The sequence below is a fragment of the Corythoichthys intestinalis genome, chromosome 4 (assembly GCF_030265065.1).
Source record: "Corythoichthys intestinalis isolate RoL2023-P3 chromosome 4, ASM3026506v1, whole genome shotgun sequence".
Classification (NCBI taxonomy): Eukaryota; Metazoa; Chordata; class Actinopteri; order Syngnathiformes; family Syngnathidae; genus Corythoichthys; species Corythoichthys intestinalis.
Window position 1 is genome coordinate 8,228,465 of NC_080398.1, and position 26,192 is coordinate 8,254,656.

General features: G+C 49.3%; 3 protein-coding genes across 6 annotated transcripts; 2 read left to right on the top strand and 1 right to left on the bottom strand.

Moving 5' to 3' along the window:
- The first annotated feature begins 1,508 nt into the window (after positions 1-1,508).
- On the top strand, positions 1,509-13,747 carry myo1eb (myosin IEb). Of its 3 annotated transcripts, XM_057833359.1 has the most exons (27): positions 1,509-1,678; positions 2,493-2,630; positions 2,703-2,792; positions 4,710-4,804; positions 4,873-4,960; positions 5,036-5,125; positions 5,208-5,339; positions 5,409-5,543; positions 6,012-6,144; positions 6,208-6,404; positions 6,476-6,556; positions 6,628-6,714; positions 6,791-6,877; positions 9,021-9,188; positions 9,247-9,332; positions 9,411-9,492; positions 9,560-9,765; positions 9,832-9,976; positions 11,107-11,221; positions 11,290-11,459; positions 11,550-11,695; positions 11,809-11,955; positions 12,027-12,184; positions 12,249-12,323; positions 12,390-12,573; positions 13,262-13,437; positions 13,522-13,747. In XM_057833359.1, the coding sequence occupies exons 1-27, from the start codon at positions 1,676-1,678 to the stop codon at positions 13,596-13,598; spliced, it is 3,291 nt and encodes a 1,096-aa protein (XP_057689342.1). In that variant the 5' UTR covers positions 1,509-1,675; the 3' UTR covers positions 13,599-13,747. The 3 variants fall into 3 exon arrangements, with proteins under 3 accessions (XP_057689342.1, XP_057689343.1, XP_057689345.1); XM_057833360.1 differs by lacking the exon at positions 6,791-6,877; XM_057833362.1 differs by lacking the exons at positions 6,012-6,144; positions 6,208-6,404; positions 6,476-6,556; positions 6,628-6,714; positions 6,791-6,877.
- Positions 13,748-15,627: 1,880 nt separating this feature from the next.
- prune (prune exopolyphosphatase) lies at positions 15,628-24,839 on the top strand. Of its 2 annotated transcripts, none has more exons than XM_057833364.1 (9): positions 15,628-15,817; positions 16,293-16,403; positions 16,464-16,669; positions 17,166-17,350; positions 17,410-17,568; positions 17,634-17,725; positions 17,804-17,962; positions 18,019-18,109; positions 22,325-24,839. In XM_057833364.1, the coding sequence occupies exons 1-9, from the start codon at positions 15,779-15,781 to the stop codon at positions 22,522-22,524; spliced, it is 1,242 nt and encodes a 413-aa protein (XP_057689347.1). In that variant the 5' UTR covers positions 15,628-15,778; the 3' UTR covers positions 22,525-24,839. The 2 variants fall into 2 exon arrangements, with proteins under 2 accessions (XP_057689347.1, XP_057689348.1); XM_057833365.1 differs by having other exon boundaries at positions 18,024-18,109; positions 22,325-22,470.
- LOC130914305 (gonadotropin-releasing hormone II receptor-like) lies at positions 21,509-26,140 on the bottom strand. The gene is made up of 3 exons (XM_057833371.1): positions 25,232-26,140; positions 23,459-23,657; positions 21,509-23,384 (listed from the first exon to the last, which is right to left on the bottom strand). The coding sequence occupies exons 1-3, from the start codon at positions 25,685-25,687 to the stop codon at positions 22,984-22,986; spliced, it is 1,056 nt and encodes a 351-aa protein (XP_057689354.1). The 5' UTR covers positions 25,688-26,140; the 3' UTR covers positions 21,509-22,983.
- Positions 26,141-26,192: the final 52 nt, after the last annotated feature.

Genomic DNA, 26,192 nt, shown 5'->3' on the forward strand with positions numbered 1-26,192 from the left:
AGAAGTTCCTTTCTTTTTTTCCCAGGGGAGTTGGCCACCCTACCACTGATAAACTCATTTCAATTGACCATTCGTCGCCCCTACCAACATGGCTTCACTGCGGCAGCGTTGGACTTGGCCAGGGGACAGCAACCCAAAATGTTGAAAGAGCCATATTGGACCAAAAACAATGATGTCCGGAGCCACCAAAAAATAAATACAACTCAAGCTGTATGTACCTATGCTAGCTATATTAGCCTACTTTCAAAATGACTACGTTGGCTACAAATACATAATGAGCCTTAATGAATAAATGTTCATTTTCCCTGCAGTGCATCCTATAGAGACTGACGCACCACGTGACTACTCTGTTGTACAATGTCGCCTCAAGTTTAACTTACAAAATTAAATTACAATATTTATGAATTAGATGAAGGTTTCTGTCATTTTGTCCTCCTACAGAAACCTAATTAAAACAAAATATAAATTTCCCTTCCCCATCTTTTTCCATTTTCAAACATTTTGGAATAAGCTCCAGGGAGCTACTAGGGCAGCGCTAGAGGCTCTAGAGCCGCAGGTTGTTGACCCCTGGTCTAGGCAAAGTCAATGCATTCATATTCGAATCAAGTAAAAAAAAAATGGAACTATTTGATACAGAGTCAATATCACTCGAAAGCGCGGGCGGATATCAGCCTCCCTTCTCGCTTTCATTTGGTATGGATAGACCATGAAAAAAAGGATCGTGTTAACAGGTTTGAACCCACTAGAGGGCACTCATGAATCGATTATAGTACAGTTGCTATACAGGAGAGGACGTTGGGCCGAGAAAAAATATACCATTTTTTTTTTTTTTTTTTTTTTTTTCGAGCAGTTATAAAATAAAAACAACAAGAGAAGAAAATATTGATATTAATAGTTGTGATAATGATCATAACAAAATAATATTAACAAAGTAGCTGGAAAAGGGGTGGGAAAAAGCAGGTTTTTTGGGCGGTACCACCCCTTATCCAGTCCTTCAGATTTTCCTGGGAGCACAGTCATTTCTCAATACCATAACCTATGCCATCACCAAGTATTGATCTTCCATTCAAGAGTCAAAGTATTTATAGTAACAAATTGACTGGTGACAACCCTTTTCAAGAGGTGTATATTATTAATGTTATTAATAGAATAGAAAGCCTTTATTGTCATTGTACAGAGTACAGTGGAAAGCTTCGCCATAATGTTCACCACATTTCCATTTTTTAATGTGCAGCTCTCCTGTAAAATTAAAAAAAAAAAAGTGTAAGCAGTTACTCACAATGTTACTCACAACTCGAGAATTCCTTTCACAGAATTTTTTTTTTTTTTACAAGTTCGTGAGTCAATTTTTTGGACGGCTACTTTTACTTGAGTCCAATCTTTTGCTACTCTCGTCTCTACCTCTGCCCTTTAATGTCTCACTTTTGTATCCTGGCAGCAGGGGGCGGGCAGGGCACGCGCGTTTTCCCCAGGATTCCTTGAAGCGGGAGGAGCTTACTTTACCTGTTTACACCTGCACAGGCTCCGCTCGTCTTGACGCTCGGTCTGTCTTCAGACCAGCCACCCTATGTAAGTGGACTCGAGCGGAATCGTCGGATCTAAACGTGACTCAGCTTCCACTTTCGAGGAAGTGACTGACGGACGGACGGACGGACGGTCGGTCGGGGAGCAAGACATGGTGAGTCCGACACGCCCTCGTAGTCTTGTACTCATTAAAGTTGCGGTTCCGTCTCTTCCGCTCTTTGGACTGTTAACTCTTGTGTTCTGGAATGTCTTTCTAGATTCCTACTCCATAACTTTTACCGTTTCCTTTATCAGCTCTTGGTGTTATTGCTGTAAAACACGCGTACCCGCCAACCTTTTTATGCACCAATTATAATTTTTTTTTTAAATTAACCCTTAGAGGGCACTCATTTAACTCATTGACTGCCATCGCTACACATCCAATTTGTGTGAACTGGGAGGGGCAAATGGATTGGACGTCTAGCATCGTCAACGGCAGCAAAACATGAGCATTCGCCGCCCGTTCTCCCAGTTTAAATGAATTGGACCTCTATCGCCATCAATGAGGTTAAATACGATAAAAAAAATATATATAGCCACTTTAGAATGTTATTTGGGACCGTAGTTTAAGGGTTTATTCACTTTAAAAATAATCCGTTTAGCTTTTATCAACATTGTATTCATTTGGTAATTCATTGATGATTCTAAAATAATCAAAAATACTATATTGATTCATAGTATGTATTGTAATTGCTAATATTAAAGTTTTCTGAAACGTAGTCACTTGTCCTTTAAAGGTCTCAACTGAAAGAGTAAACCATATTCCAACATCCAGTCCGTGCACGCGTCCACCGACGTGAGCCGACAGGACTTTGGAATGTTGGAAATTCAAGAGGAGACACGCCTGCCTGTGGCCCACCTTCTGGCGCCGGCAGCGAAAAGCCACTTTTTGCCCGATCCGTTGTTAAGGCTTTTCTCAAATGTCGCAGGGGAGTAAGGAGCGCTACCATTGGCTGGCCCAGGACGTGAAGGTGAGCGGCGTGGACGACATGGTGCTCCTGTCCAAAATCAACGAGGACGCCATTACGGAGAACCTTAAGAAGAGATACATGGACGACTACATTTTCGTATCCTTGGCATTTGTTTTTCCCGCCGGGCCGCTGTTAGCGCCACATGAACCTTGACCCTTTTTTTGGCAGACCTACATCGGGCCGGTTCTGATCTCCGTCAACCCTTTTAAGCAACTTCCATATTTCACAGACAGAGAAGTGGACCTCTACCAGGGAGCGGTACCAGACACACTCGCTACTTGATAGACGTATCATACCATACAGTGATATTTTTTACCCCATGCTCCAAAGTACACTTCAGAAACCCACGCCCCCGTCCAAAATGAACTAAGTCCAAAGAAATATCACAAATCTAGCGTTGCGCCCATACCATTTTTTGGCTCCCAATTCCGAAGGAGGCAGCCGCTGACCTTCTTCTCTCTGCTTCCGTGCAGCTCGAGTGCCACACTGATACAGCGTAGCTCAGCGGGCTCTCAATGGCCAACCGATAGAAGGTCACCGGCAGGTTGTCGTTGAGTCGTTCCTCTCAGGAAGTGTCGTCTTTCTTAACCAGTGCAGTGGTGTCGGTAGCCCGGGAGAGGTCAGCGGAGATGTGGACCCCGAGGAATTTGAAGGACTCCACTTGCTCCACGCTTTTGGCGTTGATGTACAGGGAGGCAAGGGTGGTTTTGTGTCGTCGGAAGTTCAGGATGAGCTCCTTAGTCTTGGAGAGATGTATTGCCAGGTTGTTGAAGGCGCCCCGCTCACTGAGTCTGAGAACCACGTCTCTGTAGGTCTCCTCGTTCCCGTCGGTGGTCATCCCAGCTGCCGTTGTCTCATCTGCCAGATTCACAATGGTGTTCTCAGGGCGGGTGAGACTGCAGTCGTGCGTGTGTAGAGTGAGTAGGGTACTAGACCCGGTACGTGGGAGATGGGGACTAAGCTTCATGCGCTAGGGTCAGTTGACCAGAAAGTTTTGATTCAGCGGAGGGCAGGAGACCAAGGTTGGTTAATGTTGGAGGCTGAGCGGTCATCGATGAGGACCGTTCTGACATAGATCTCTCTCTTCTCGAGGTAGCGAGGTGCAGCGTGGAGGACGGCGGTTATTGCGTATTTTGTCCATCTGTTTGGCCGGTATGCAACCTGTTCTTGGTCGGGGTAGCGGAGATGGACTTTGACGCACCCCAGTACTAGTTTTTCAAAGCACTTTGTAATAGGGTGAGCGCTATTGGTCTGAAGTCATTGAGGTTTCTCGTGGGTGAATTTTTAGGGACTGTTTTGATGTGACAGGTTGAAGATGTCAGTGAAGGCTGGTGCTAGTTGGTCATCACATGCCTTGAGTATTCGTCCTGGTACTCCATCTGGTCTTGTGGCCTTGCCGGGGTTGACAGCACGGAGTACCCGTCTCACATCTTCTACTCGAGCTTCTCTGCTAGTTTTGCGTTTGAGACCCCAGATGTTGCAGCACAGCCCTTGTAGTCGGTGAGGGACTGTATGACCTGCCACCCCTGTCAGGGGTTATTGAGTTCCCCTTCTATCTTACCCTTGTAGTCTGCTTTGGCAACCTTGATACCTCTCCTCAGGTTAATGCGAGCTCTACTGTAGGAAGCTCTGTCGGCAGATTTAAAGGCCTCATCGCGGGCTCTGAGATGTGAGTGGACGTGGTAGGCCATCCTCAGTTTTTGTATTGGGTCCACTCGGACAGTCTTCTCCCCAGTGACCATACCCATGTAGTATTGGATGTAGAGAGTACTGTATCTGTGAATGTGGCCAGGTCCTTTTGGTGGAACGTCGCTCACCGTGTCTGTTCAAAGTAGTCCTGGAGTTGTCGGAGGGCATCGTCTAGGCCGGGTGATGATGGTTATTTTTTGGGGCTTTGTTTGTCGGCTAAGGCGGGTGGAGCCGGGAATAGACTGTCGGGAATAGACTGTCCTAGATGGGGGAGGCTGTGTATGCATTCTTGATGATAGAGTACACATAGAGTCGAGAGTCCTTTCATTCTTCCATTCTACATACTGGTGAAATTGACGTTTTGAAGTCTGTAAACTACAGTAGTATAGTTTATCGCACGCATTTGTAACCTCTGTAGCAGGTTTTGACTAGAACACGTCCACTGAACTAGCTAGAGAAGTACTATAACGACGTGATGTGTCACAGGCCCAGTACGAGAACCCGCCTCACATCTACGCGCTGGCCGACGACGTTTACCGTAACATGATGATCGACAGCGAGAACCAGTGCGTCATCATCAGGTGGGTGGGACTTTGTTTCCTAAAGGGACAAAGATTTCCACTTCTGACCGCCTGTCCGCCTTCTTCAGCGGCGAGAGCGGCGCCGGGAAGACGGTGGCGGCCAAGTACATCATGAGCTACGTATCCAAGGTGTCGGGGGGCGGAGACAAGGTGCAGGTAGGTGGAGGGTGGGGGCGGAGTTTAAAGAGAGACTGAGTCCAGATGCATTTGCACGACTGAATGTTTGCGCAGCACGTGAAGGACATCATCCTGCAGTCCAACCCGCTGCTGGAGGCCTTCGGGAACGCCAAGACGGTTCGGAACAACAATTCCAGCCGCTTCGTTAGTACTCCCCGCACACGCGCACGTAAAACAACTCGTGCGACACCCGCCCGTGACGAGTGCACTCTGCTTCTCCTCACAGGGAAAGTACTTTGAGATCCAGTTCAGCAGAGGCGGCGCTCCCGACGGTGGGAAAATCTCCAATTTCCTCCTGGAGAAGAGCCGAGTGGTTTCGCAAAATCCCGGCGAGAGGAACTTCCACATCTACTATCAGGTACCGCCGGTCGGCCGGCGCGTGCGTAACGGCCACCGGCCCCGCTCACCTTTGACCCCTGGCTCTCAGTTGCTGGAGGGGGCGAGCGGGGAGCAGAGGGAAAACCTGGGCGTCACGACCCCAGACTACTACAACTACCTCAACCAGTCGGGAACGTTCACGGTGGAAGACGTCAACGACAAGAAGGAATTCTCCGACACTTTGGTCCGTCCGCCTTGCTCTTAATATCCATCTATACCGTTCTCTCGGTAGGGTTGTCAAAAGTATCCATAGTGAAATGTTAAAGTGTGACATTACAAAATGCTACTTGTCCCACAGTTTTTCTCCAAATCACATAATTTACACAGGAAAAATTTCAGGACATTAAAGCACACTGGGCTAGTATTTTCTCAAATTTGCTTCATACTGCTCCAAATGCCCCCAAAACAACCGGAAGTGATACAAGATCTCCAGGAAGTGACCCCCAAAATGCCTCCAGGTCAACAGGAAGAAACCCGATATACCAACTGTCACCGCTATTTCCCCAGAAATGGCATTTTCTAGTTCTTACTGATGTAGCATTGATATCAATTATCGGGTATTTTGTTTTGACTAGCTATCGATATCGAGTTGACAATTGTAGTTTTGTGACAACTGACTAGTGGTCCGCGTGTTTCTGTACGCACGTGTCAGGAGGCCATGTCGGTGGTGGGCCTCTCCGCGGAGGACCAGGATTCGGTGGTTCAGCTGGTGGCGGGCATCCTCCACCTCGGGAACATCAACTTTCGCGAAGAGAACAACTTTGCGGTGGTGGAGAGCGCCGACTGTAAGTCCGGGCGCGGCGCGACTCTGCAACGGCGGCTGGCGTAACGCCGTGCGCGTGCTTTAGTTCTGGCCTTCCCGTCCTTCCTGCTGGGGATCCCTCAGGACGCTCTGTGCGACAAACTGACCAGCAGGATCATGGACAGCAAGTGGGGCGGCAAGACCGAGTCCATCTCGGTCACCCTGAACACGGAGCAGGCCTGCTTCACCCGCGACGCCCTGGCCAAAGCCCTCTACAGCCGCCTCTTTGACTTCCTGGTCGACGTCAGTCTTGCGCCGTCCCGCTCTGCCCGTTCTCGTGTCCGTCTCTGACCCTGCGCGTGTATTTGTGCCAGCGCGTTAACAGAGCCATGCAGAAGGATCAAGAGGAGTTCAACATCGGAGTTTTGGACATCTACGGCTTCGAGATCTTTCAGGTAGCGTGCCTAACTCGGCTTTTCCGCTTCCCGGCCCGCCCTTCCCTAATCCCGCAATTTTCCGACTCCAGCAAAATGGTTTTGAGCAGTTCTGCATCAACTTTGTCAACGAAAAGCTGCAGCAGATTTTCATCCAACTCACGCTGAAGGCGGAGCAGGTGCGACCACAACCGCCCAGGCGTTCGCCGTCTTTCCCTAACGGAGACGTGCGTGCGTGCGTGCGTGCGTGTGTAGGAGGAGTACGTTCAGGAAGGAATCAAATGGACAGCCATCGAGTATTTCAATAACAAAGTGGTGTGTGATCTCATCGAGTCCAAATTGGTGAGTTTTCTTGGACCTCTTCAATGAAAACGAGCCTTGTTACGACGGGGATCTTTATTTTTTGAATGTCATCGAATTTAACTCGTCGACTAATATTCACAACGTTGGTTCATTGGCCCCCTTCCCAGTCCAAATAGAGTGGGCGTCAAGCGTGGCACTGAAAGATGCGTGTGACAGCATGTCATATCAATTGGATGTCCATAGTTGTCAATTTCAGGCCTCCTGTTGATTTTCCCTCACCTCTACTACACTTTGGGGCAGTGGTGTTAAATTCCACTACATTTTGGATCCTTTCTTGGTGATTTTGGGGTGTTTCTGGCTCACTTCCTATCTATTGGTCCCATCCTGTTGATTTTTGGGGCCTTCCAGAGACACTTGCTGTATGTTTTCTGTTGATTCTAGGGCTGTTGGTCTTAACCTTTCTAAAGGTACCGAACCCCACAAGTGGATTCACCGAACCCTTAGTAATTAGATAATAAAGCAATTTCTTTCAAAACCAATATATCTAAGCCAACAAGCTATTTATTTAGCAAATTCCTGTTCAAAATTCTTCCCATTTTTACAGCATGTTTTATAAACAGGTCAAAATTTGAGACCAGGCTGCCCATTGGTCTGTTGTATTCCCTCATACCAAGTGTGAGTCCACTGAGAAAACCAGTTCCTCCTCCCATCAGATCGAGGACCAGCAGTTAAAAGAAATGGAATGAGCCTCTAAATTGGGAGCAAACCAGTCTAGAACCTGATCTAATAAGCAACATCTTGGGGAGTACCGTGTTAACTTCCTGTACAATTTGGAGCATTTCCTTTAAGAATCTGAAGGAAAAGAGTCCATTTTTAATTCGTTGGGTGCTTGAGCACCTGTCCCTTTGCCCCTACATGCCCAAAGTGCCCCTTTCTACTGGGCTTTTTTTTGTGTGTGTGCGTGTGTGCGTATACGTGCTGGCCGACTGGGCAGGCATGCCGCCGAGTACTTTACTTGAACACCGAAAACACCTTTAAAAAAAATAAATAAAAAAATCTGAGTGCCGCTAAGCCGGCGCATAAAAGCACACTGTTCCTCTGTGACCTGGGTGTGTGGTGAGGAGTCTGAGGACATCTTGCGGTTAAAAACAAATGGTGTTATCCGATTGAACAGTGTTCGAGCAAATACTGCAGTGAAAACTCTTACACCAGGTTTATTTTGTGGATTTTTAAAAATATAATATGTAGTTTCATCCTATATAGTTTTCTACTTTAACAGTGAATTACCCCCCGCCCCAAGGCTATTTCAACCCGTGTGTCTCTACTCTCTATAGGCAACCATATTTGTTCGTTCTCTTCACAACGTTATCTAGAAAGGTATACATCTTTAAGTTCTCTAATAATGAAATAATAGTTTTACAAAAAAAAAAAAGTGATGATAGTGGCTCAGTGAACATCTAATTTGGTTTGTTCGCAGATGACCAACAAGTTGAGTAAGGAAGTTTTGATATAAAGGTTGAAGGAAGAAAAGAGGCAGACTGACTGAGTCACAGCCAGAAAGTGTTGATCACAGTGTTGATTTCTATTCACTGTTCCCCCTCCCAATGAAAGTGTCACAGTCACAGCCAATAACAATGCAAAGCGGGTTAATATGGAAGTTATGTTGTTGTAAGGTGTATTGAATTTTGGTTCATGTGCTCCTTTTGATCTATGAGCACCTGCCCCTCCTTCGGTCTTTGCACGGCCCTGGCGACACACATTCGCGGCAGCCACAAAGTGCCCCCAAGAAGATGTGTGGCGGTCCTCAGAGCGCATACCGTAACAAACAGTGAAGAAACCCAGAGGGCAGCCTAGTGCCGCCTCCTAGATAAGAAAGTGAACAGACATATCAGGCTTAACCTGGGGAGGTGAAGAACTCCCTGTACGTCAGCCCAAAGAAGTAATATGGGCAGATGTTTGCCCAGTTGATAAAATGCACGGTTGTGAGAACAAAGAGTGACTGTGAGTATGGGAAAAGGTTATATGGCTGGTTAAATATATGGTTATTCGAATGAACGGAAATATATATCTACAACTCTCGTCTAAAGAGTTAACGGTGAAACATCTTGAGGATCCCATTTGTTCCGCTTCAGCGAGAGCTGGTCGAACGTACGCAAACGGCTGTTTTATCTTTTCTGTCCAGAATCCTCCCGGCATCATGAGCGTCTTAGACGACGTGTGCGCCACCATGCACGCCAAAGGCGACGGCGCCGACCAGACGTTGCTCCAGAAACTTCAAGGTCAGGTGGGCTCGCACGAGCACTTCAGCAGCTGGAACAAAGGATTCGTCGTACACCACTACGCCGGAAAGGTGCGCCGTCGTCGACGTCGTCTCCGTCCGTCCGACGTAACGCCACGACGCCCTTCAGGTGTCCTACGACGTCAACGGCTTCTGCGAGAGGAACAGGGACGTGTTGTTCAACGACATCATCGAGCTGATGCAAAGCAGTGAGTTGTAAGTACGCCTCGACCGCGCGGCGTCGCACCGTTCCGACCGCCGGCTGACACCCGCGTGCGGTGCCTTCGCGTTCAGTCCCTTCGTCCGAGCGCTTTTCCCCGAGAACCTGAACGTCGAGAAGAGAGGACGTCCCACCACGGCCGGCGGCAAGATCAAGGTGGGCGCCCGACGGTCCCTCGTCTGCCCGGGCGGGTCTGACCCAGATTTGTTTCCTCTTTGGTTAGAAACAAGCCAACACTCTGGTCCAGACGCTCATGAAGAGCACGCCTCACTACATTCGCTGCATCAAACCCAACGAGACCAAACGGCCTCGGGACTGGGAGGAGAACCGGGTGCGTCACCAGGTGGAGTACCTGGGCCTCCGCGAGAACATCCGGGTCCGTCGAGCGGGATACGCCTACCGTCGCCTTTTCAACAAGTTCCTGCAGAGGTGGGAGAGCAAAGAGCCACGGAAAGGCGGTGCGGCGGTTGACTTTGGGCCGGCCTCCTCGCGCAGGTACGCCATCCTGACCAAAGAGACTTGGCCCGCCTGGCGAGGTGACGAGCGTCAGGGGGTCCTGCGCCTCCTCAACTCTGTCAACATGGACGATGACCAATTCCAGCTGGGGAAGACCAAAGTCTTCATTAAAGCTCCGGAGTCGGTACGAAGACGCGTAGAGGAAGCGCACTTTCTCTCGGCACGGGCGCTGCCACGTGATTTCAGCAATATAGCCTCCAAATATTTGAGCGCAGTTTACCACCAGTCACTCTGTGTCGCGTGTGAGAGAGGGAGGAACCGTTCCCGCATACAATGTGTAGCAGAAAAAGAGGCAGGCTTCTATTCACTTCACAAGCACTGACAAGGTCATCAAATCAAAGCTCATTCAAACTCACGCTTTCAAAACAAAACTAAAATGATCACATAATAAGAAACTGCATACCATGGTCAACTGGTGTGATGAAGGTTGGATACCACTGCAGGTAGTCCGGTTAGAACCATAATTATGCCCGTCCCGAATTAATGAGACCAAAAACGTGCTCTTCCTCAACAATGCTTTTAATTTTCTTCTTTCTATTGTTAACGTGGGTCTTAACTTTCGTTAGGTGGCCAAAATATGCCTGATCAGAAAATAACAAATTGCAACTCACCACCAGGGGGATCCAAAACACGTAACATGCAAACCTGCCATTTTTAACATCCACCTTGAATGTTATTGAAATCTGTAGCGCCGCAATGCATGCTCGGAGGCATGTTGGACGACAACAGTGTTGAAGCGCGGGGGGTCCCAGCTTGTCTGACTCTGTTTTCCAAGGGAAGGGAGGGAGGGAAGCCTGTTCCAGCGGGGGGGTCCTGCCCTGCCCTGGGCTTGGTGGGCCATTGGGGGTCCCGCAATGTGCTGTGCCGGTTGGGGGGCTGCGGCCCGTGAGCCCTTGGGGGTGGGAGTGGGGGGGGTAGTGATTGTGCGTCCCCTGATCCCATCTCTGAAGGCCGGTGGATGGTGGCCCGGGGGACCACCCTGGATCCCTGGGGGGTGAGGATGGCCCTTTTGCTGGGCTGCAGGAGGAGGGATCAGCTGTGGGCCACCCACCCCCGGATTGGCTGGGGAAGAGCCATGGCCCTGGGTCGGCACCCACTGGGCATCTCCACTTGTCTGAGGGACTATCACGTTAGATGGGACTCAAGCATTACTAGGCGAATTAAACACACTAGAAAACCTCGGTGTCAGGATTCGCGATAATACAGCATAGAATAGGATGCCAACCGGTTGTGCTGTGGTCATCTCTTCTGCAGCTCTTCCTGCTTGAGGAGATGAGAGAGCGCAAGTACAACGGTTACGCTCGGGTCATCCAGAAGGCTTGGCGGAAACACGTTGCCGTCCGCAAGTACGTGAAGATGAGGGAAGAAGGTGAGAGCGCTTTCCCTGCTCGCTCGGCAGATTCTTCCGCTTCACTCTTCTTCTTCTCCTTTTTCTAGCATCTGACATCCTCTTGAACAAAAAGGAAAGGCGCAAAAACAGTTTGAACAGGAACTTTGTGGGCGACTACATCGGCACCGACGTCCACCCGGAGATCCGCCAGTTCGTAGGCCGCAGAGAAAGAATCGACTTTGCCGACGTGGTGGTCAAATTTGACCGCCGCTTCAGGGTGAGCTAGGCGCGGGACGAGACTCTAAGCTCCGCAGATTTGGCCTGACCACGCCCGAGCTTTTCTTCTTTCTTTCTCTCTCCGGAGCAGACGGTGAAGCGCGACCTTATACTCACCCCCAAGTTCTTGTACCTGATCGGTCGAGAGAAGGTGAAGCAGGGTCCGGACAAAGGGCAAATCCGGGAGGTTCTCAAGAGGAAGATGGAACTCGGCAGTATCCAGTCCGTTTCCCTCAGGTACAAATCCAGGCTCGGAACGCGAACCGAGACTCCGTCCCGTAAGATTCTCCACTCGGAGAAGTATTTAACAGAAGAGTCAAATGAGACACTTACCGAACGCGGCCCCGTAGCACTCTTCAGGACGACATCTTTATCATTCATCAACAAGAGTACGACAGCGTCCTCCAGAGTGTTTTCAAGACGGAGTTCCTCAGTCTGCTCATCAAGCGTCATCATGAGAAAACTCAGAATAATCTTCCGCTCAAGTTCAATAACCTGTGAGCGCCGCCGCGTCTTCTCACCGCCCGCATCGGGTCTTTGAACCGTTCGCCCTCTTCTGCTCTTTCAGGCTGGAGTTTAAAGTCAAGAAGGAAGGCTGGGGCCCGTTTAGCTCGTCGGGGTCCAGGCAAATCCAGTTCCAGCCTGGTCAGGGAGACCAGGTGCTCCTGAAACCGAGCGGGAAGGTTTTGCACGTCTCCATCGGACCGGGTTTGCCTAAAAACTCAAGTGAGGAAAACCGAGAAAAGGCCCGAGCGCCCGGAGTCTCTTCTGACTCGGAGTCTTCTCTCAGGACCTACCAGGAAGGACAACCGCAAGAGTTTCTACCGGGAAAACCGGACCGCGCCGGACTACCGAAGCGACTCAGGTACACGGACCGACCGTCGCGACGTCGGCAAGGGCCGCGCCCATCGTCCCGTGTCCGCTTTGTCAGTTCCTCGAGGAAGGGGTGCCGCCGAACGGCGGGGCAGCGCTGCCAGAGGCTCGTTACTGAGGCAACAGTCCAGCATGGAGCAGCCCAGTCTGCCACGCCTCCAGAGCCAGACCCGGCGCGACAGCGGGCGCCCTCTTGAGGTGGACATGGGCTTCATGAACGTCCCGGAACAAGGCGCCGCCGGGTGAGTCGACGGCAGTGAAACGCGATCGCCCGATGCCGGTTGAAATTGATATAATGTCTAGAACTGCGACCAGTGGCTATATAATCCGGAGGTAGAAAGATATGGGAACAGTCCCGGAATTACGACGGTTCCGTTTCACGCTGACGACGTCACCCAAATTTCTGATAAATTGGAAAGAAAGAAAGAAACTGTGCATTAGCTAGGCAGAAACTACAGTGCGCGCTGGGGACGCCATGGCGGACGAGGCACTGGTGTCGGAACGTCGTAGGTCGAAGACACGGTAACCAGAGGACTTCCTGTATATGATCTATTGACACCAGTAAAAACAAGTTTGCAGAAGAAAACTCACAACTGAGATAACATCACATTCATTACATTGGACTAAGTTTATTTACTGCATGTCAAAGACAATTGTGAAATTCTAGTTTCCGACATTGATTGCAACATGTGGTTAGATTTGGGGTAGAGCTCACCGTTTAAGCTGCGTCTAGTGTTCAAGATGAAAAGTGCAACAGAACGCGGGCTGAATTGAAGCTTCTTGTGCATTCCACATTCAATATTTCCATCATTTGCCTTGGGCCAAACAAAACCGGGCCGCACTTCAGACACCTCCCGAATCGTCGGTCCGTCACGCCCGCGCGGCTTCCCGCTTTTGACCAACCTGCTCCGTTTGTCGTCGCGTCCGTAGGCTGCAGCGTCGGCGTTCCAAGGAGGTGAAGCCGGTCCCGGGAGCGGGTCGACCCAAACCGGCCCCCAAACCCAAGCCCCGTTCCCCGCAGTGCCGCGCTCTCTACGCTTACGACGCCCAGGACACGGACGAGCTCAGCTTCAATACGGACGACGTCATCGAGATTCTCACCGAAGGTGCCGTCCCCTTCTTTAGCCCGTTTCTCGCGCGCCCCGTATTTCTCCATTTTCTTCTACTAACGATAAGGTGTTTGCGTTCAGATGCGTCGGGCTGGTGGTTCGGACGCCTCCGCGGCAGAGAGGGAATGTTCCCCGGAAACTACGTGGAAAAGATCTAGGCGCGGAGGCGGAGCTCGCAGACTACTGCTTTCCCGACGGCCGTCGGTCCTCGCCCCCGGGGGTTGCGGGCGGACGTGCCGTCGGGCGGACTTAAACGCGTCGCCGCGCAAAGCGGATAAGATGTCGACGCGAAGGCCGAAAGTCGTGTTTTGTCACATTCTGACTGAAAGGGCCGTTGCAAAGAAATGTATTCAATAAACGACAAAATGTCATTTCTAGAGAAATTGTGACACTGGCTTTGCCGTGACGGTCGATCGGTAAACACCTAAGACGGTACCTGTTGATTTTGGTGCATTTTAGGATCGCTTCCTGTTGAATTGGGGTCACTTCCTGTTGATTTGGCAGAATTTCGGGGTCACTTCTTGCTGATATCAGGTTACATCCTATTGACTTGGGTGCATTTTAGGGTCACTTCCTGTTGATTTGGGGTCACGTCCTGATTTTGGGCTGACTTCCTGTTGATTTTTTCCAGAGTCACTTCCTGTCAATGGAATTGACGTATATGGCCGTCAATGGCCTTGGCCTAGAAATGTCAGTGATGGAGACTTGTTCGAGTTCAATATGAATGGGAGGCAATGGGTTAAAGTTTTTGTGGGTCTAATACCAGTGAGCGTGGAGTCAAATGATTCCAGGGCAAACTTTTTGCATCCCAAAATATTTTGTCATGAGGAGCGAGCAAACTACTTTGAAGTCTGAACTGTTGAAATACAGTAGATATATGGCCGTCATTAGCATCACCTTACTCTAACACAGTTTCTTCCTGTAACCCTAGCTTAGTTTGGCTTAGCCTAGCCATAACCCTGACCGTACAGTCGAAATGAACATAGAGGCAGTCGGACATCCGGGCATTAATGACGTCACCAGCCACAACAAAGCGTCGCCATATTGAAAATGGGGCAAAAGACGAGTCACAAGCAGTTGCTCTGTCGTGCACTGTAATACAACGCGTTGAACTTTTGTCTTATTTGCGACCTTTTTTCCGTCGGAATGACTAAAAGTTGCTGTGTTGCGGGTTGTCACACAAGAGTTGGGAGCCACATTTGAAGTTCTTCATTCTTCCTCGTGAGAAGAAAAGGAGAAACAAATGGCTGAAAGCAAATCATCGAGGAACAGCAAACGAAGACGCTTCCGTGGACGATTCTTGCCTGTGGGAACCTAAATCCAAGCACATTTACATTTGCAGCCGACATTTTATCACTGGTGAGTAAATCGATTTTTTTTTTTTTGCCCCAATTAGCTGTTGGGATTCAATAGACTACGCAGTGGTTATTATTACCGTAACCAGCAACTCACAAAGCGTTATTTTTCTTTTGCCGTGAACTGTTCTTATTAGTCACTCGGTATATTATTGGCCTGGTGGGTAGTGGTTATTTTGCCGTGACGTGTTCATGGCTAAATAACGTTTGGAGGCGAATGACTGGTTACGGCAGATATAATCACTCCGTATATACTACCAGTTTCCTTAGTTCCACACTGTACATATTCCACGTAATTGATAAAGGTCAACTTACGGGTGACTTTATGAGGTAGTTGTAGATGTTTCCGAATTCCACTGCAGGCCATTCCGTTCATCCAGGTATCAGCTGCGACTTTGTACGGGCTGATTTGCAAGCCAATACACGGTAATTTTAAATTGTATCGCCTCCTTGCATCTGTTGGCAGTGACTTGTGATAATAGTAAGCCATGTTTAAGACGTTTTTAGGAAAAAAGACGCAAAACACACCTGAAATATATGAATTTCAGACGTTTGTCTACGGAATGTTTAGCTGTGCGTGCCCCCTTCGCAAAATGGCAACACGTTGCTAAGCGAGGTGACGTCAACGTGACATCACGCCGACTTCCTCTAGCAGCATAAATGCTATTTATTGGGCAGTGGAAATGAATGGGGAATTTTTTGGTCCCTCCACGCAAAAAAAGTGACTACGAAAGGAGATATTTCTATTTTCTAAACTATTTCTTTCGTGATTTTCAAGTGCAGCGCTTTTTTAGTCTTAAAAAAATCTGCGACGCTGTCGCTCACTGATGACGTCACCGCGCGGCGACGACAACAGCTTGGCCTTGCTGTGCTTTGGCTTTGCGTTGGGGTCGTGTTAAGAAGAAGAAGAATGGTCGCCACTTGACTATTGAAGAGAAATAATTGTCAATGACGAGCGTGAAGGCAGCGTGAGCTTCGAAGCCATGGACGACTTTCTGTCTACTTGCCACCAAGCTGTCCAGGTAAGCGGCAACGTCTGCTGAGATATTGCAGCAACAAAGGTACAGTAATTCGAGTAAACCAAAATTATTCATTCATCGCCACATTCAACATTTATTGCTAAGAATTGAATTTTTAGTTGACGTGTGACATTTTTATCATCTTCAGCCCAATTTACATGGAATATAATCAAATATAGGAAATGACATTGAAGATTATAACCAAAATATGTCATTTCTATAGCTCGTTAGCCTCACAGCATCATTGCCCGAGTCCTACTTTAGTCAAATTGAGATTTCTGCATCATGTGACACTCACAGCACTTCTGCCGTACTGCCTATATCCTAAGCCAAACGGAATCCATCACAAACACTGCCAAAAATGTTCAAATAGGAGTTAGGAAGTGATCCTATTCTTTGGGGAAAATACTAATGAGTTAAACTTACCATAAAGTTTCCGATTGGAAAAAGGGATTTGGCGTGTTTTGCGTCCACCCAGGCGGACGCTTCGCTCCCGTCGGGACGGCTCTTCCACGTGGTTCTGGGCAACGAGGCCTGCGACCTGGACTCCATGGTGTGCGCGCTGGCGTACGCCTACTTCCTGTCCAAGGTCGGCCCCCGTCCCGTCTCGTCTTTGGCGCCGCCTCACCGCCCCGGTCTCGCTAGGTAGACGCCGGGCGACGAGGCGACCCTCAGCGTGCCGCTGCTCAACATCCGGCGTTCGGAGCTGCCCCTGCGTTCCGACAACTTGTTCCTGCTGCGCCAGGCCGGCCTGTCGCCCGACGTCCTGCTCTTCCGGGACCAGGTGGACTTGGCGGCGCTGCGGCGGACGGGTCGCCTCCGCCTCACGCTGGTGGACCACAATGTCCTTCCCAGGTCAAAATCCAGACCCAAACCCCTGGCGCCAAAACCTATTCTTTGAAACATACTATCCGACTGCCGGTCGAGTGATTCCATAATCTTTCGAAAATTGTTGAGAAATCATATAGTTGTAACTTGATTTTAATGTCAACGTATCGACTTTGACCAGAACGTGGCCCCTTCTTATATGGCTGCACTGAGGCCATGTCCGTAGGGGCCACCAAAGGGCTTTTCAGTCTTCTGCTATGGATTGAAATGAGTTTGCTAGTTTGAAGCAGGAGGGTTCATTCGCCGCTGACCCTCCTGCTTCAGACGGATTGGACGTCCAGTTAAATCAATGAGTGTCTGACCGAGCCGTGATAGCGACCACTTTACATTCGAGTGCGTACGCAGTTGTTACTTAGTATTTAAAAAAAAATTGGTACAGTATCTGCATTATCTGATGACACGCGGCCAATGGGGAGGCCAATCCGCCAAGCAAAAATGGGGCGCAACCCTCCACTACTTGCAGTTGGGACGCCGAGCTGGAGGGAGCGGTGGTGGAGGTGATCGACCATCACGCGCTGGAGAGAGAGCCCGCGCCTTCGTGCCCCGTGACGGTGGAGACGGTGGGCTCCTGCGCCACTTTGGTGACGGAGCGCCTCCTGCAGAAGGCGCCGGACGTGGTGGACGCGCAATTGGCTCAGCTCCTCTACGGTAAGCGGCCCTCCGGCCACGCCTCGCCCCGACTGACCCGCGTCGGCTTTCTCGCTCAGCGACCATCTTGATCGACTGCGTCAACATGGCGCCCGCGGCGGGCAAGGCGACGCCTAAAGACAGCCGCTGCGCCGCCGCCCTGGAGGAGCGCTTCCCCTCGCTTCCGCCGCGCGACGCTCTCTTCCGGGCGCTGCGCGACGCCAAGTTTGACGTATCAGGTGAGGCGGCGACGTCGCTGGCGCTCCCGCCCGCGATAATGACCGTCACGCGGTGTCGTCCTCAGGCCTTAGCACGGAACAGATGTTGTTGAAAGACATGAAGACTCTCGGGGGAAGCGTCTCCATCGCTGTTTCTGTCATCTACCTGTCCATGGAGGTCGATATCCACTCGCGCGCGCGCGACGCCCGTATTCGTGGACCGTGCTAACGCGTGCCCCCCCCCCCCCCCCGGCAGGCCTTCATGCAGCGGGCGGAGCTGGAGGCGGAACTTTCCGCCTTCTGCGCCGAGCGGACTTTGGATCTCCTGGTGCTGATGAGCATCCGCTTCACGGAGGCCGAGGAACCCGTCAGAGAGCTGGCAGTCTTCGGTCTCGGCATCCCCTGCAGGGAACAGGTAGGCGGCGCGTGGCCGCGGGGCGCATCGGACTCTCACCGGCGCGTCCTCCGCAGGTCAGCCGCTTCCTGGAGCGGGCCGGAAACCCCGCCTTGGACCTGCGTCCCATCAGTAGCCCCCATCCTCACGTGGTGGCCTATAACCAAGGTAATGCCGCCGCCGCTCGCGTTTTGGGCCCCCCAAAAAAATCAGGTGTGGGAACTCGTGTTGCACTGGTATCATTTTTTTTCGCCTACCAATAGTAATGCAAAAGCTACCATCTATAATATTCCTGTTTTTTTTTCCCAATGGCATTTCTTTGTTTTCGGTGCGTCACCCAGCCTACATCGTAAATTGGGGGTCTCAGAGCGGAACTTTTTTATTTTTATTTTTTTTGGCGTGTGTTCAAAGTATTTATTCAGATTTAGCATTGGAAAGAGATACACGTAAGACATGTTTTCCCCCTTTTCCTCCCCCCAAAGTATAATTAATAAATGCTTCAATTGAGTGACTCATCTCACACTGCTTAGAGCAACACACTACCACTAATGTTTAACAAGCTAAACGACTCGGCGCCTTTGAAAGAGCCCAAGCTTCTCTGGCAAGATCAAAGCGGCACCCTTGTCACTCGTCGTTAAGTTTAACTAGCTGCAGCTGCCTGCTGAGGAAGAAAATCAGCAGGAGAGGGAGTCGGGGCCTGTACGTGATCGGATCAAGATATCCCTTTAAAATACTGTATCTTTAAAAAAAAAAAAAATTATCTGCGATGTTTGAAGCGTGAAGTAGCGAGGAATCACTGTACAGTCCCTGACAAAAGTCTTGTCGCTTATCCATTTTGTAGAACAATTGCTAATAATCTGACTTTTAATAATTCAATTGGTTTCAGAAATGGCTCATATGAAAGCTAAGACCCTCCCAAATGATGTTGAATGTACAAAAATGTTTCACTGAAAAAAGATTGATCATTTCATGAAGACATAAAGGTCCAATTTTGGCAAGTCAAAAGTTTTGTTGCCTACAGAAAGTAGTGTGAAAACTGAACAAAAATGGACTTCAAATACAAAAATATGTTACATAACATACGCGAATTAAGTACTGGTTCTGTGAGATCCAAATGGAATATTTTGTATAACTTCCATGGGCTTCGGCAAGGATTCATACAATTTATTGATGAAGTCATCAGTAGAGCTGGGAATCTTTGGGCACCTAACGATTCGATTACGATTACGATTCAGAGGCTCTGATTCGATTATAAAACGATTATTGATGCACCCCCCTCCTTTTTTTTTCCTCTTTTTTTTAATGTTTTGTACATTAGTTCACAAATTGTTCAAAAATACTCTCAGGCTAAACCACACTACTATTTCAGTATCAAGTTAACATATAGCAGTAAACAAATATACAAAAATAACATTAAATAAAAAACTCCAGTCCCCATTCTGTATCAGCAGCTTTAAACTACATTCAATTCATTTAATGTTGTGAATGAACTGTTACAGTTGTTAAAATTGCTCCCGTTATTCCACAATTTCCCTTCTGTCTACTTTTGTCAAAGTTTTAAAACTATTTCATCATTTAAAGATAGATTCAAGACAAGATGCTGCCGATTTAGGAGTATTATAGATAAAAAGTTCATTAGGTTTGCTTGGAAGGTTCGCTACAACAGCCTTGTAGGGAAGTGTACTGCTTTAAGATGGCGGCTGTTTATAACGCCCGCATCTAGCTTTTTGTAGATGTGCTGCTAACACTACCAAATCTATGTTCCATCTAGTCCTATATAAATGATATCCACCGTAACATTACATGGATGAACTTTGGAGCAGCTTTTCGGCAGCAGTCAGGTATGTTGTTGTGTTTTTTTTATCTCGTTGCATGAGTTGAGCTAGTGCCGTGAGTTGAGCTTTGGCATTACCCGAGGGGCCGGGTAATGGGAAGCATGATGTTTAGCTACTCTCGCTCCGTTCCGTCCCGAAGACCGCGCGGCGCGCTGAGTGTTGTGTACTTCCGCTTTACTTGGCATATTTCAATAATCGGAATTTGGATGTTTGTGAATCGTTCTCGAATCTTCCACGGCCGAATCGCGAATAATCTAAGAATCGGTAATTTTGCACACCTCTAGTCATCAGGAACATCAAAGATAGCCGTCTTGCATGCCTCCCAGAGTTCATCAACATTCTTGGGTTTTGTATTTCATGCTTCCTCTTTCATTCTACCCCAGACACGCTCAATGATGTCTGGTGACTCGGCTGTCCAGTCCTGGAGGATCTTAAACTTTTTCCACTGCAGCAGAGCTCCACGAGACCTGGTCACCTGAAGTCCCTGTGTCAACCAGAACAGTCTGTCGAATTCTGTCTAAAAATGGCCTCCATGGTCGAATCAGTGCCCAGAAACCAGCATTAAACAAAAGACAATTAAAAAAATGTGTGGCATTTGTCAAGACCCACAGCCTGTCAAAAGGATGGACGCTGGAAAAGTGGCAAAAGGTGGATTTTTCAGATGAATCGTCCATTGAATTACACCACAGTCGCCGCAAATATTGTAGGAGATCTACTGGAGCCCGCACGGATCCGAGATTCACTCAGAAAACAGAAGTTTGGTAGTGGCAAAATCATGGTCTGGGGTTACATCCAGTATGGGCTGTGTGAGAGATCTGCAGGGTGGAAGGCAACATAAATAGTCCGAAATATCAACAAATCTTAGTTGCCTCTTACATTCCTAACCACAAAAAGGGACAAATTGTGCAGCAGGATGGTGCTCCATCGCATACTTCAATCTCTACCTCAAAGTTCCTCAAGGCAAAGAAGATCAAGATCCTCCAGGACTGGCCAGCTCAGTCACCAGACATGAACAGGATGAAAGAGGAAGCATGGAAGACGAAACCCGAGAATGTTGATGAACTCTGGGAGGAATGCAAGACTGCTTTCTTTGATGTTCCTGATGACTTTATCAATAAATTGTATGAATCCTTACCGAACTGCATGGAAGTCACACAAAATATTATTTGGATCTCACAGCACCAATACTTAATTCGCTAATGTTATGTAACATATTTTTGTATTTGAAGTCCATTTTTTGTTCAATTTTCACACTACTTTCTGTAGGCGACAAAACTTTTGTCTTGCCAAAAGTGGACCTTTATGTCTTCATTAAATGATCAATCTTTTTTCAGTGAAACATCTATTTTTGTACATTCAACATCATTTGGGAGGGTCTTGGCTTTCATATGAGCCAACCAATTGAATCATTAAAAGTCAGCTTATTAGCAATTGTTTCTACAAAATGGATAAGCGATAAGACTTTTGTCAGGGACTGTACATATGATTAGGGTATACAGTGAAACACAGCAGTTTGATTATTTTTGCTGATAGCTCGGGGCCGTGCATTACAACGCACGAAAACGTTTGCCTCTACCGAGACGTCGGATGACGTCTTACCTTATTTTTGTCACCTAAAAGCTGATGTCCAGATTGTTGATCATCCTGCCGTTTGCTTCCCGGTGGATGAGGACACGGAAAATGAATAATAATGTATCATTTTGAACATTGAGATGTAAGAGGCAGAGAAAGGAGAGTTCAGGCCTTGATTCGTAGCTCGGACCGCGCCGTTTATTGGCATGAGCTTCGGCAACTCTTTCATAACATACAATTGAACATAAGTATCATATGGTGAAAAGACAACAAAAATAATATTCATTTCTCTCAAAAAATAATGTTCACAAAAAGAAAAGTGCTTCAATCTGTACTAATGAGGCCCTATTCTCACACAGTTAAACAACAACGCAAAGAGAACTGGCATTCACAATCAAATGCAAAATACACATAAAACTTACTCAGACTTTGGTTAAACTCGAAAGATTTGAGCAACTCCTTTAGCTCAACAAATGCATTGGATGGCAATATTTAGTCACAATATCCAAACTATGATGCTGGGAGCCATAATCAGGAGTCTTGCACGCTGTGAAGACAACACTCAAATGAACGTAAAGTACAATGGACTAAACGGGAAACTACGGCGTCAGTGGAGGGACAAAACCCACTCATTGGCTTGATTTCTAATTCGGCTAAATTCTCCATTAACACCTTGTGTATTTAAATGACTACCTTACATAGTTAAAGAGTGACACTGTGGAAGAACGGCAGGGAGCCCATATGACGTCACCGCCCCGCGACGTCAACAACAACGGCGAGCTATTTTGATTTTTTTAGAATATTACAAATTTTATTAAAACAAAAACTTTAAGAGGGGGTTTAATATCAAATTAATATAACTCATACTAACATTTATCTTTTAAGAACTACATGCCTTTCTATCCGCGGTACCCTTAAAAGAGCCCGACAGGATCCGGTTACCGACGAGTCCGCTTTGTCCGTTTCCGTCCGTCAGGAAACGCCTGGGCGTCGCGGAAGAAGGTCCTGCCGCTACTCAAAGACTTCGTGAGGCGGTGCGACGGCGAGGACGACGGGGAGGAGGGATCGCGGGTGCCGCCCACGCCCACCAACAGCCTGGTGGAGGGCTGCCCCCTGGACGCCGGCATCAGCGCGCACGCTCTGCACGATAAATTGGGTCGGACGGATGCCCGTTGAAGCGCGGCCTAAACTGGAAAAATTAAATGTGGGGGGAAAAAAATGCCTGGCTGGCGTCGTCTTTCTTTAGGACCCTTGAAATGTGGGCGACCAATAGCGAGGTGTCAGCGCGCTAATTCTTAGTACTCTCAGATATTGACATTTTAGAGCCGTATCGGTACTAATACCAGAATCGCCGCAACACTGATAATAGCGAGAAAATGACATTTCTGGAGAAATTTTATGGTAGCTTTGCTGTGTTGGTTGGCATACCAGGTCACGTCTTGTTGATTGATTACATGCAGAGCTACCGTCAATGAAGACGAAAGTGGTTGTTTGTAGCCTTTCGTCAGTTCTTTGGTTTTAGACCTAGTCAAGCAAATAAAAGTGGCGTTCAAGCTCCCGTGCACTAGATGACAGACGCCTTGCGTATTTTGGCACCAAAAGCCAATCTGAGGCCAAATTGGGAAAAACGGAGTATCAGGCGGAGGGCCTCTTTGAGCCGTCGGGAAAGACGGCGACGAGCGTTTCCTCTCGTGGGACGTCGGCCTTCGGCCCGGGAGCCCTTCCGTCAGGGTCCCTCCCGGGCGGCGCGGCGGGGCGACGCCGGAAGCAGGCGGCCAGCTCGGCCCTGAAGGAAGGCGTGTAGAAGCCGTAGATGAGCGGGTCGCAGCAGGTGTTGAGGTTGCCGAAGAGGAAGAGGCCGTGGTGGACGTATTCGGGGGTGAAGCCCACCACCTCTGGCCGGAACCAGTACCACACCCCCAGCAGGTAGTACGGCGTCCAGCACGCCACGAAGGACAGCACGATCATCACGGTCATCTTTAGCGTCTTCATCCTGGCTCTGGAGAGGCCGTCCGTGCCGCTGCGACGCAGTTGGCCTGAGGAAACGCGGACATCCGTAGTCTAGGAGTTCTAGGATTTTCCGGTGTGCGCGTGCGTGCCGTGCGCTTACCTTTGGTCTTGAGGTGCGTGTTTTTGATGTGAAGCATGATGTGGCCGTAGCAGCAGCTCATGACCAGCAGGGGGACGAAGTACAAAGTGCCAAAGTAGAACATGTTGTAGAGCGTGGCCTGCCAGCGTGCGCCGAAAGCGCCATGCGTCGCGCACTGAACGAAGTCCGCGCCCGCGTTCACCGCGCCGAACACAAACAGCTGGAAGAAGGAGCGCCGCATCTGCTTGAAAACCAACCGTGAAGCCGGACGCCCCGATCGGAAAACGCCTGAAGGCAATAGGTACGGTTCTCGCGCACACCGTATAATTGTTTGCATTAGTCTAACACATTCATCTAACTATAGTTTAGGCCAGGGGTGGGCAAACTATTCCACAAAGGGCCGCAGTGGGTGCGGGTTTTTGTTCATACCCATCATGAGGACAGCCTTTCACCAACCTGGTTTCTTACAAGTGCAATCAGTTGATTGCAGTCAGGTGCTTCTTGGTTCCACTGAAACCTCATTGGTTAAACTGTCTGTGCTGAATCAGTTGGAACAAAGACCGCGGCCTTCGAGGACCGGTTTGCCCACCCCTGGTTTAGGTAGACCTCACTCCATGCCCTTGGACACAGTAAAGTGAATCACCTTATCGGGGCTCATGAGGGGGAAATGAAAAAAAGGGTACCGTTTCTCGTAGGCACCGTCTGCTTGCATTACTCTAACACACGATATACAATCAATCAGGGAATAGTATCATTTCTCATATGTGCTGTAGGATTGTTTGTACTACTTTAAAACACCTAAATAAATAGCACACCATAGTTTAATGAAAAGAAGCAGAAGCCCAACGTGTGCGTCACGAGCAAGATTGACGCACCGACTATCGCAATCACTTCTGGCCACTCCAAGGACAAAGAGCAGGGCGCTCTATCCTAAAACAAGTAGCGTCTCGACCAGCCAGGATGACAAAGTTGATAGCAGGCGCTTGGGACTTCAAGACTGGCGTCGGTCGCGTTGGGAACCACGTCCCAGCCACGAAGGACGACGCACGAACCTAACCGCCCAAAACAACACCCAGCCACATCTTCGGCCCAGCCTACTCCACCGTAGCCTTCAAAAACACTGGACACAGAGATGAACGCTTCACTGCTCGGAAACATTTTCTATGTAGCCTTGTTTTGGATCCAGCATTGTCCGTCCGTCATCTGTTTTTGCATTAAAAAAAAATTTTTTTTGGGACCATTGTTGACGAATAAATTGTCAACCTGTTTTCGGTGAGCCTTCTTCAAACTTTTGGAACATGGAGTCAGTACAAAGGGTTAACGCAGGGAGTGAACGCACGGAATGTCGGCCCTCCCGTTTGACTCGCGGAAGCGGTAAGCAGTGGAGCACCATTTCCGTTCGGCTGTCGTCGTTTCCGTGCGGCTTGGCCGGGCTCGGGGGCGAATTCCTTCAGCACGGCAGCACGGAAACCTTGTGATCAGAGACTATAGTACTAGCAATAGAGCCAAGTGCGTTGACCTCCAGCTCTGTAGCTAGTACTTTTGGGAAGTGAGCTTTAGCTAACCCTTTTCACAGCGGTCACGATAACATCCCGCGGCGGGTGTTCTTTTTCTTCATTAAATTTCCAGAACATTCCTGCGGGGATTTACGGCACACCGCGGCTTCAGCTCCAAATAAAAACGCCCGCCTGTGGAGAATTTGCACGCGGTCGCTACTTTTAAAACCGAAGGCCTGGTCTCGCGACTTGGTTAGTTAGTTGGGGCTAGCGTCATCGGACTGCCGGCGACGAGCACCTGCGGCGCGGCCAACAGCGCGCTGATGCTCCAGGCCAGCGCCATCGGACGCCTGTTCCCGCGCCGGGCACTCAGCGGCCGAACGACGGCGCGGCGGCGGTCCAGGCCGATGAGCGCCGGCACCGAGGCCGAGGCCTGCATGGCCAGCAGCTTCAGGAAGCTCAGCAGCCGGCAGAGAACGTCGCCCCCGTACCACTGCACCGTCACGTTCCAGACGGCGTCGAGCGGCATTACCACGAAGGTCATCAATAGGTCGGCCGCCGCCAGGCCCGTCACCAGCGGCCGGAGGCGGGAGGCTGGACGGCGCCGCGCGCTGACCATCAGCGCCAGGTTGCCCGTGGCGGCCACGACGAACAGGAACGCCGTGGCCCCCACGCGAAAGCGGGCCGCCCCCCCGAAGGCGGGGACCTCCCACAGAGACGCGTTGGCGGCCCACGCCGACCGCTTGCCCGACATTCTCGGATGGAAAGATGACAGAAAAAGGAGAACTGGGGGAGAAAAAAACAACAACTTTGGTAGGGGGGCTCAACTTCAGGATACGCCTCTGTCGCGCTCCGCCCTTTCGTCACCAACTGGAAGATTGACAGCGGGCTGAAGGTTCCACAGGTTATTATCCGAGACGCCGCTGGTGGCCTGGGGATTTGGTTTCCATGGTCATGTCGAGTAGGGAGTCATTCAAGGCAATCGGATTAAAAAAATGTTTCAAAATTGGTTTGTTGCGTACTTTCTGGAGCCTGTTGAAGAGACTGGCCGGTCGCCAACTGCCGTGCACCCTAAGGTGTCGCCGGCCAAATCCCCCCCGCCCGCCGTAAGTGACGTGTTTACAACTAGCACATCTCAAAAAACAATTGGTCTGGTTAACCACCTTACTGCAAAGTACCGGTATAGAATAAGAAGTGCCAAATAGCTGTTCAGATACTACAGCAGGGGTGGGCAAACTATACCACAAAGGGCCGCAGTG